The sequence below is a fragment of the Crinia signifera genome, chromosome 2 (assembly GCF_055691185.1).
Source record: "Crinia signifera chromosome 2, ASM5569118v1, whole genome shotgun sequence".
In the NCBI taxonomy this organism is placed as follows: domain Eukaryota; kingdom Metazoa; phylum Chordata; class Amphibia; order Anura; family Myobatrachidae; genus Crinia; species Crinia signifera.
In genome coordinates, this window is record NC_139218.1 from 383,530,281 (window position 1) to 383,541,953 (window position 11,673).

Below are 11,673 nucleotides of genomic sequence, written 5' to 3' on the forward strand. Positions count from 1 at the left end.
GCATTATAGAGGAGACAAGATGCAAAAACGGTTACAACAAGCCTGTGCATTTGCACCCATGGGGCCAAACTTAATGCCAAGGAGAAACCAATTCCTACATCTAACGAGCCTAATAAATCCAATCCCCATTTCGGCAAAGGCAGAAAAAACTAATTGTGCAATCTTCCATCCAATGGGTAGAAGTGGCCCATTACACATATCCGCAGTGTAGTATTAACTATGCTAGTATGAGTTCTAGATCTAGGATGTCACATCATGTGCCAAGTAGTATGCACGCTATAAAATATTACACAATATAATCTATAGCAGTGGTTCTGAAATTCGTTCCTCAGGACCCATAAAACAGCTCTATACCAAAGTCACCAAATTGCAAGTATGTCAACCACTTTCTTATCTCTTGGCTTGTGGGAGTTGGACCACCGCAACTCCCCCTCAATACCACAAATATATAGGAACACTCATAATTACGATGGAGACTTACTGATGAGTTGAGATGCAAAGAGATGAGGGACTTTCCTATTGGTGCCTGGACCGGACAAATGAGCCTCTAGCAATGATACTAACCCCTGGATAGGACACAGGCTCAGATGTTCGGGGAGGACGGGGAGAAATGCATTTGCAGGATATGAGAACAAGGTGGTTTCATTTATTTGGATCATCAATAGTCAAAGCTCCAAATCATAAAAATAAAAAAAATAAAGAATACAGTTAAAAGACTTCCACAAAGTCCTGTGTTTGTCACATATAAAACAGCGTTCACAGTTCTCTCTGCAAGTGTCCAGAGAAGGTTCCTTGGGCCCGCTAAGGGCATTCTGTGCTTGTATCGCTCGTTCCGGGGGCCCGGCGGCTTCATGGGCCCTGGAATAGGCGGCTGAATGGCGGCATGGGCCGGAAGTTCAGAAAATCATTGATTCAGGCTCCGTCAGTTAGTGGCTGCTCTTCGTGGCTTCCTTAGCAGCAAGTATCAGAGGCGTCAGGCTGGACAGAGGTTTGGCAATCTTCAGGAACGGGTGCTGCAGGTGAGAGGAACACAGGATGGACGCATTAGAATTAACATTGCAGAATGGAACGGAGTACTAGGCCTACATTTGGAAGTTATGCTATGTACATGAGCAAATGAGGTGGCTAGGGTTCGCATGCCACAAGCGCTGGATGGGATACCCATATGTGCATGCAGGGGGGGGGGGGGGGGGGAGATGGAGCAGAACCAAATTACTGCCTTGCCCAAGGTGATAATTAGGTTTCAGGCCGGCCCCACAGTACTAGGATACCCCTTTCACATTGCACTTTTAAGCCGGTATATTGCCGTTTTTTTAGCAATTTGAAACTGTACCAGCTGCAGTGTGAACGCGCCCCAGTCAATTTACCGGTTACAGAATACCGGCATTTGAAAACGTTTTAAAAGCAGGATCCTACACAGTTCTGAGCCGTTATTCCTGCAGTCTGAACAGGCCAGAACCCTTTTGAACTACACATGATAATCTGCACAAGGGTCATTAGTTGTCTCCCTGCATGTTGTCACCGCCCACAAGCAGGAATTGCACAATAGAGTTTTATTGCAAAGAAGCCGTTTTTTATGGGTGAAATGGGTTGAATGTGAAAGGTAAAAACAAAACAAAACGGTATATAAACAGTAATATACTGGTTACACCATGCAATGTTAAGGGGTTTAACTAGCTTTTGACCCGTTTTATGAAACGTTTGCAACCCTTTCCGTCCTTGGCCCCCTTCTGTTCTCCCTGTACACCTCCTCTCTGGGTGCACTCATTAACTCCTTTGGCTTCCAATATCACCTCTATGCAGATGACACCCAAATCTACCTCTCCTCTCCTGATCTGTCCCCCACTGTTTTCTCTCAAGTTTCCAACTGCCTCTCTGCCATCTCTACCTGGATGTCTGAGCGATTTCTGAAGCTGAATATAGACAAAACCGAACTCATCTTTCCCCCACCCAGAGCTATGCCCCCTACTAATATCTCTATCACTGTTAACAACACCATCATCTCCCCCGTGCCCCAACTCCGCTGCCTGGGTGTCACTCTTGACTCCTCCCACTCCTTTGCACCCCACATCCAAGCCCTGGCCCATTCTTGCCGGTTCCAGTTATGCAACATTGCTCGCATCAGGCCCTTTCTCTCACAGAGTGCAACTAAGCTGATCATCCACTCATTGGTCATCTCACGGCTTGGCTTCTGTAATGCTCTCCTTACCGGCCTCGCTCAATCCCAACTGGCTCCTCTCCAATCTGTCCTCAATGCTGCAGCCAGGCTTATCTTCCTCTCCCGCCGCTCTAATTCTGCCACTCCCCTTCAACAAAATCTGCACTGGCTTCCATTCCCCTACAGAATCCTCTTCAAACACCTCACACTCACATACAGGGCCATCTCTAATTCCATTGCTCCATATATCTCTAACCTCATCTCCATTCATACACCCTCCCGCCCTCTACGGTCGGCTGACGACAGTCGTCTCTCCTCCACCCTGATCACTGCTTCCCATGCTAGAGTACAGGACTTTGCCCGTGCTGCACCCCTTCAGTGGAACGCACTCCCTCGCTCCATTAGACTCTCCCCGACCTTGCAAAGCTTCAAACGGGCACTGAAAACTCACCTATTCATCAAAGCGTACCCTTCCACTGCATAAACCAGATGGTTCTCCAACCCCTTGCCTGTTTACATCCTGCTATCTAACCACCACCCACTTGCTTGCATCTCTTGTAATCTGTCAGTCTCCCCTTCCTACTAGATTGTAAGCTCCTCTGAGTAGGGCCCTTTTCCCTCCTGTTGTCAAAGCCCACTTCTCTTCACATGTCACTCACAGCTCTTCTATACTCCAACACTCAGTGACCATCTTTGTCCGCATACTCATCTCCATCATTGGCATCTAGCCTCCAGTTGTATGTTGATTGAGTCCTCACTACTTATATCCAAGCTGTAATGTGTATTGAACTGTGCGCTCTTTATTTGTACTGTATTCTTGTTATCTATTCAATGTTATGCCAAGCTTTGTCTCCCTGTATTGTTCCTTTGTACGGCGCTGCGAAACACTTGTGGCGCCTTATAAATAAAATTATAATAATAATAATAATAATAATAATAATAATAAATAATAATAATAATAATAATCTCTTATATATTTGGCTACATCTGTCACTCAGTGTGCCTGAAGCTGTAACGCTGGGTGGAGCCTCTGACTCACATGACTGACTCACACGACAGAGAACCAGCCCAGTGAGCCCACAGTGCCAGACTGCCAGGGTCTGCCTCTCCATGTTACACAGCAAAGACACAGCTACTCACCAGACACACCAGGTGAGCGCCCCACACCTCCATACCTCCCAACATGACCCTCTCCAGGAGGGACAGAATGCTCTGTTTGTGGACTTCCATCTTAATTTATGATTGTCATCACCTGTTTTAAACAGGGTAATTGATAAGAAAGGTGTTTAAGCACAGGTGATGGTAATCCATAAATTAAGAAGAAAGTCCAGAAACAGAGCAATGTGTCCCCCCCCCCCCACACCATTCACGGCAACCCCACGATTAAATGGCACATGCAAACACTGACACGGCTATGGTCGACAATGAAAAAGGTTGACATGAGTTTTTGAAGATTTATTTTTCACTTTTTCAATGTTTTCATATTCATTCTCATGTGTCGACATGGACACCAATGAAGTGCCACACTTATGTCAACATTTACACGTGTTGACCTTTCTGTGTTGATTTTTTCTTGTGGCGATTCGCGGCACCCCCCGGCAACCCCCCTCCCGCGATTCACAGCACACCCCACCAATTCGCGGCGACTCCCGCGATTTGCGGCCCCACCCCATGACATCCCCTCCTGCGATTCGTGGCACCCCGCGACCCCCCCTCCCACGATTTGTGTCAACCCCCTAGGCCCCCCTTCCTCGCGGTACCCCCGACCCCCCTACCGCGTTTCCCCCCCCCTGTCATTGCGGCAACCCCCCGCCCCTGTGACCCACCCTCCCACGATTCACTGCAACCCCCCGCGTCCCCCCCTCCCACGATTCGCGGCTCCCACACCCCCCCTCCCACAATTCACGGCATCCACCCACGACCCCTCCTCCCGTGATTCGCGGACACACCTCACCTCCTCCCCCCCACCCCCGCTCGCGATTCACGGCAACCCCAGGATTAAATGGCACATGCAAAACACTGACACGGCTATGGTCGACAATGAAAAAGTTTGACATGAGTTTTTGAAGATTTATTTTTCTTTTTTGAATGTTTTCATATTCATTCTCATGTGTCGACATGGACACCAATGAAGTGCCACACTTATGTCAACATTTACATGTGTTGACCTTTCTGTGTTGATTTTTTCTTGTAGCAATTTTTACAGTGACAATTATGTGCACGTCAACCTACACATCATCAACCAATTCTTTGTATAATATATAACACCTGTTTTGTTTTACTGTAGGTGTTTTAAGTCAGATCTTTTACTGCTACTATTACTGTTTATGTAAATGCATTCTGAATGACAGCAACATCCTACCATCCTTCTACAAGAATATATTACCAACTAGGTGATATATATTGCGCCCCCGTGCCCCCCCCTCCCGCAATTCACGGACCCCCCGCGCACCCCCCCCACGATTCACGCCCCTTCCCACGATTCACGTCACCCCCCGCACACACCCCCCTCCCGCAATTCGCAACCCCCCCCTCCCGCAATTCACGCCCCCTCCCATGCTTTGCGGACCCCCGCCCTCTCCCGCGATCCGCGGACACCTGCGCCCCCTCCCTCCCTTGATTCACGGCACCCCCCACGCCCCTCCTACAATTAACGGCACCCCTAAGCCCCTCTTTAGTCCCCCGTATACTCACACACCCCTATCACTACCCAGCTTCCTGCTCTCCTGAACCGTAACTTCCACCACTGGGGAGTCGCTGACGCTGTTTTGCCCACATGCCCCTATCATGCCTCATAGCCCAGCCTCCTGCTCTCATGTACCCTAACTCCAACCCAGTAGGAGGAGACACTGACTCAGGGCCACCATCCTGTACTCCTGTACTGCCACACTGGACCCTCACCCACTGGCAGAAGCTGCACAGTATCTCCCACCCTCCTCTTTAGTCCCCCTTATGTCCACACACCCCTATCACTACCCAGCCTCCTGTTTTCCTGTGTCGTGACCTCCGCCAGTGGGAGCCGCTGACTCAAAAACACCCTACTATACTATTGCACACACACACACCTAAACAACATGCACACACAGCCCCCCCCCCACACCCACAAATGTCACTGTACCGTCCACACTATCAATGTACATCTTACTCTGTAACCGCTTTTTAATTAAACAAAACAATACACACCCCCTTCCACATCATATGCTCTCTATTTAACACATTTCACCTATAACTCAAGTAGCAATACAGGCCATCTTTCATACAATTCTAACCATCTTTCTCATATACAAATGTTCACAAATTAAGGGGGCGCAGCCCCTGCCGACGGTGTGAAGAGCGCCCGTAGGGCGCGATGAATCACCTAGTAATAATAATAATAACCCTGCTGTCAACCCATTTTTGTACTGTGAAAGCAGTATGAGGCAACACCTGAAACAAATATACAGTGGGGCAAAAAAGTATTTGGACAGCCACCGATTGTGCAAGTTGACCCACTTACAAAGATGAGAGAGGTCTGTAATTTCCATCATAGGTGCACTTCAACTGTGAGAGACAGAATGTGGGGGAAAAAAACAGGAAATCCCATTGTAGGATTTTTAAACAATTTATTTGTATATTCTTGCGGAAAATAAATATTTGGACAATCAAAAAGTTAAACTCCATATTTTGAAATATAACCTTGGTTGGCAATTACCGATGTCAACCATTGCCTGTATTTCTTGACCAGTTTTGCACACACTGTAGCAGGTACTTTGGCCCATTCTTCCATGTAGATCTTCTCTAGATCTGTCATCTTTTGGGGCTGTCACCGTGCAACACGGACTTTCAACTCCCTCCACAGATTTTCGATTGGGTTGAGGTCTGGAGACTGGCTAGGCCACTCCAGGACCTTGAATTGTTTCTTAAGGAGCTACTCCTTAGTTGCCAGGGCAGTGTGTTTGGGGTCATTGTCATGTTGGAAGACCCAGCAATTTCCATCTTCAATACTCTTACTGAGGGAAGGAGGTTTTTGGCCCAAACCTCATGATACAGATGCAGCGCCTCTCATGCTTCACAGTGGGTATGGTGTTTTTGGGATGCCACTCATCATTCTTCTCCCTCCAAACACGACGAGTGGAGTTTATACCAAAAAGTTCTATTTAAATTTAAATCAATGAGGACGTAGTGTTACTAATGGTAACCTTTGTGACTCCGGTCTCAGCTCTCTTGAAATCAATGAACAGGTCCACCCATGTAGTTCTGGGCTGATTCCTCACCGTTCTCACGATCATTGATAACCTGCAAGGTGAGATCTTGCATGAAGCCCCAGGTCGAGGCGAGATCCTTAGTGATCTTGTATTTCTTCCATTTTTTTTTTATAATTGCACCAACAGTTGCTCTCTTCTGACCAAGCTGCTTGCATATTGTTGAGTAGCTCATCCCAGCCTTTTTCAGCTCTACAATTTTGTCCCGGATGTCCTTAGACAGCTCTCTGGTCTTGGCCATGGTGGAGAGGTAGCTGTCTGACTGTGTGGACAGGTGTCTCTTGTACAGATAACGAGTTCAAACAGGTGCCATTAACACAGGTAACAAGTGGAGGATAGAAGAGCTTCTTAAAGTAGTAACAGGTCTGTGAGCCATAAATCTTGCTAGTTGGTGTCAAAATATTTATTTTTCGCAAGAATATACAAATAAATTGTTTACAAATCCTACAATGTAATTTCCTGTTTTTCCCCCCACATTCTGTCTCTCACAGATGAAGTGCACCTATGATGGAAATTACAGACCACTCATCTTTTGTCAACTTGCACAATCGGCGGCTGTCCAAATACTTTCCTTGCCCCACTGTAAGGAGGCTATTTGTAGCAGCAGTCACAACTGTGATCTGCAGGCTACAGGCCCATACTCACACACGCTCAGCAGGCGAGTCCTAGAATCATGTACTGCACGTAGTATAGGAATCATCTAGGTATGATTGTCGGACACCTCAGAATACAAACTTTTTTTTAGGTATATAAGTGAAAGGAGAAAAACAAAAAGTGGAATAATTAGACTGAAGACAGAGAGTGGAAGTTTTCTTGAGGGGGACAATGTAATAGCCGATTATATTAATAATTATTTCTGCTCAGTATTCACTGCTGAAAGAGAGGGGAAGGGGCCACAGTAAAGTTGCAAGTATAGTCAGAAAACTGAGGGAGAGACAAGTAAATTTACAGAGGAGAAAGTCCTCACAGAACTCTCAAAACTGAAAGTGGATAAATCATTGGGGCCAGATGGGATACATCCAAGGATACTAAAAGAGCTTAAAGGGGAGCTGGTAAAACCAATAACAGAATTATTCAACCAGTCACTAGCTACTGGAGTAATCCCAGAGGACTGGAAAACAGCGAATGTAGTCCCACTGCACAAAAGTGGAAGCAAGGAAGAGGTAAGCTACTATCGACCAGTGAGCCTTACATCAGTAGTAGGGAAATTGATGGAAACACTCTTAAAACAAAGAGTTGTAGAATATCTCAAAACCAGCAATTTACAGGATCCAAAACAGCATGGGTTTACTGGGGGAAGATCATGTCAAACAAATCTTATTGACTTTTTTGACTGGGTGACTAAAGTAATAGATCAAGGTGGGGCTGTAGATGTAGCTTATCTAGACTTTAGTAAAGCTTTTGACACTGTCCCACATCGCAGACTGTTAAATAAACTTGAAAGCTTGGGATTGGATTCTAAGATAGTTGAATGGATAAGAGCGTGGTTGCAGGACAGAAAACAGAGAGTTGTAGTAAACGGAGTACAGTCAAAGGAGGGAAAGGTTACAAGTGGAGTACCCCAGGGATCTGTACTTGGACCGGTGCTTTTTAATATCTTTACTAGGTGATTCATCGCGCCCTACGGGCGCTCTTCACACCGGCGTAAGGGGCTACTCCCCTTAATTTGTGAACATTTGTATTGTGAGAAATATGGTTAGAATTGTATGAAAGATGCCCTGTATTGCAGCTTCTGGCAGTGGGTGAGGGTCCAGCGTGGCAGCACAGGAGTACCGGACGGTGGCCCTGAGTCAGTGTCTCCTCCTACTGGGTGGGATTTAGGGTGCATGAAAGCAGGAGGCTGGGATATGAGGCATGATAGGGGTATGTGGGCAACACAGCGTCAGCGATTACCCAGTGGTGGAAGTTACGGTTCAGGAGAGCAGGAAGCTGGGTAGTGATAGGGGTGTGTGGGCATATGGGGGACTAAAGAGGGTGGTGGACACTGTGCAGCTTCTGTCAGTGGGTGAGGGTCCAGCGTGGCAGCACAGAAATACAGGAGTCAATGTCTCCTCCGACTGGGTGGGAGTTAGGGTGCATGAGAACAGGAGGCTGGGCGGTAAAGCATGATAGGGGAATGTGGGCAACACAGGGTGAGCGGGTCTCCACTGGCGGAAGTTACAGGGCAGGAGAACAGGAGGCAGGGCAGTGTCCTCCCACATTGATGGCAAAAGTATTCAACATCGGCCATAAACCATCGATTATTTGAAAATCATTGATGGTCGATGGGCATCCCTAGAACTGGAGGAGGGTGGGGGACAGTATGCAGCTCCCGGCAGTGGGTGAGCGTCTCCTCCCACTGGGAGGGAGTGAGCGTGCATGAGAGCAGGAGGCTGTATAATAGTGGTATGTGGGCAAGACATTGATAAAAGTTGTGGCGCTGGTGCAGAGGGCAGTGGGGAAACCTGCAGTGCGGCAGCCAGGGCCGGATTTCCCACCTAGGGGTGGTACCTGCTTGTGGTGGTACAGGATCCCCCATTGTCAAGGGGGTACGTGAAATGCGGGGGCCGCGGTGGTCCGCTGGGGGGTGGAATTGCCGAAAGGGGGTCTGCAAATTGCGGGAGGGTGGGTGGTGTGTGGGATCCGCGGTTAGCGGGAGGGGGCTGGGGTCCGCAAATCGTGGGCGGGGGCGCGGGGGGGCTTGAATCGTGGGAAGGGGGGTCCGCAAATTGCGGGAGGGGGGTTGTCGGGGTTAGTGAATTGCGGGAGGGGGGGTTGCGGAGGTCCTTGAATTGCGGGAGGGGCGCGTGGGGTGTCGTGAGTCAAGGGGGGGTGGTGCGGGGGTCCGTGAATCACGGGAGGAGTCATGAATCGCAGGAGGCGGGGGTCGTGGGGGGGCTGCGAATCGCAGGAGGGGGGGTGTGGGGGGTTGCCGTGAATTGCATGAGGGGGGCGTGAATCAAGGGAGGGTGGGCGCAGGGGGGTGGTGCGGGGGTCCGTGAATCGCGGGAGGGGGGTGCCGTGAATTGCGTGAGGGGGGCATGAATCGCGGGAGGGGGGGTCCCCGAATGTGTGAATTACGAGGCGGTCGCAAATCGCGAGAGGTGCCGAGGGGGCCCGCAAATTGCGGGAGGGGGGCGCTACGGGGGGTTTCGTGAATTGCGGGAGGGGGGGTCGTGGGGGGTTGCGAATCGCAGGAAGGGGGGTGTGGGGGGTGCCGTGAATTGCGTGAGGGGGGCATGAATCGCGGGAGGTGGGGTCCCCAAATGTGTGAATTAGGGGGGCGGTCGCAAATCGTGAGAAGTGCCGAGGGGGCCCGCAAATCGCGGGAGGGGGCGCTATGGGGGGTTCCGTGAATCGCGGGAGGGGGCGGCGCGAATTGCGGGAGGGGGGGTCGCAAATCACAGTAGGGGGGGGTGCCGTGAATCGCGGGAGGGGGGGTCGCGGGGGGCCCTTTTAATGCCGGGAGGGGGGGGTCGCAGGGGTCCCGCGAATCGCGGGAGGGGAGGATGCAGGGGTCCTGCGAATCGCGGGAGGGGGCTCGCGGGAGGGAGGGGTCGCTGGGGTCCCGCAATTTGCTGGAGGGTCGCAGGGGTCCCGCGTTTCGCCGGAGGGGGTGGTCGCGGAGGTCCAGCGAATCGCGGGAGGGGGTGGTCGGGTCTGGGACGGATATTAGACAGCACTTACATCGACAGCCATTACATCGACACCATTAGTTCGACAGCTCAATAGGTCGACATGGTTTTAGGTCGACATACCATTAGGTCGACATGTCATTATGTCGACATGTCATTATGTCGACAGCTCATTAGGTCGACACTGCCATTAGGTCGACAGAGTCTATGTCGACAGTCAAAAGGTCGACATGGGTTTTTCGCTGTTTTTTGGCCGAAATGTCGACACAGTCGACATGGACACAGTTTGAAGTGTACCGCAGCCGCTCGCTATGCTTCGGGCACGGTGCCTCGCTGCGCTTGGCACACTATTTTATTCTCCCACCACGCCCTAGTGGATAGTAGGGCATGAAATACCGCCTGTCGGCACATGTCGGCTCAAACAGTGAAAAAACCCGTGTCGACCTTTTGACTGTCGACATAGACTCTGTCGACCTAATGGCAGTGTCGACCTAAAAACATGTCGACCTAATGAGCTGTCGACATAATGACATGTCGACCTAATGGTATGTCGACCTAAAACCATGTCGACCTATTGAGGTGTCGAACTAATGGTGTCGATGTAATGGCTGTCGATGTAAGTGCTGTCTAACAATAGTCCGGATACCGGGGTGGTCGCGGGGGTCCCGCGAATCGCGGGAGGGGGGTCGCGGGGGTCCCGCGAATCGCGGGAGGGGGGGTTCGCGGGGGGTCCCGCGAATCACGGGAGGGGGGGTCGCGGGGGTCCCGCGACTTGCGGGAGGGTGGAAAGCGGGGGTCCCGCGAATCGCGGGAGGGGGGGTGCGGGGTCCCGCGAATCGCGGGACGGGGGTCGCGGGGGTCCCGCGATTCGCGGGAGGGGGGTCCCGCGAATTGCGGGAGGGGGGGGTCGCGGGGGGGGGGGTTCCCGCAAATCGCGGGAGGGGGGGGGCGCGGGGGTCCTGGCAGAGGGTAGGGATGTGCAGGAGTAATGGTGGATGGTGGCTGTGGAGTAATGGTGGATGGTGGGCGTGTACTGTAGCCCTGGCTGGGCTGGGGGAGGTGATGTCAAGGGGGTGGAACGTCAGACACATGAAAGTGAAACTGTTCTAAACAGGAACGTTCTCCACAGGGGTTGAGTGACAGATCTGGCTAAATATATAAGAGATTGGTGATATTGCAAATGGAATTGAGGGTAAAATGTGCCTTTTTGCAGATGACACAAAGGTATGCAACAGGGTAGACACACCAGGAGGGTAAAACAAATGATTGAGGATCTAGGTAGATTAGAGAAACGGTCAAGAGAATGGCAACTACAGTTTAATGCCAAAAATGCAAAATCATGCACTTGGGTCTCAGAAAGCCAAAGACTAAATATAGTATATCTAGGTGATTCATCGCGCCCTACGGGCGCTCTTCACACCGTCGTAAGGGGCTGCGCCCCCTTAATTTGTGAACATTTGTATATGAGAAAGATGGTTAGAATTGTATAAAAGATGGCCTGTATTGCAACTTGAGTTATAGGTGAAATGTGTTAAATAGAGCATATGATGTGGAAGGGGTGTGTATTGTTTTGTTTAATTAAAAAGCGGTTACAGAGTAAGATGTACATTGATAGTGTGGACGGTACAGTGACATTTGTGGGTGTGGGGGGGGGGCTGTA

The 11,673-nt window shown here is 50.2% G+C and overlaps 1 protein-coding gene across 1 annotated transcript in view; it reads right to left on the bottom strand.

The window, feature by feature from the left end:
- Positions 1-626: 626 nt before the first annotated feature.
- Positions 627-11,673, bottom strand: part of PAK1 (p21 (RAC1) activated kinase 1) — a 48,413-nt gene continuing 37,366 nt past the window's right edge. Inside the window, exon 15 of the mRNA XM_083170200.1 lies at positions 627-1,013. Coding sequence (XP_083026326.1) covers positions 927-1,013 — 87 coding nt within the window. The 3' untranslated portion in view covers positions 627-926. The remainder of the gene's footprint in view (positions 1,014-11,673) is intronic.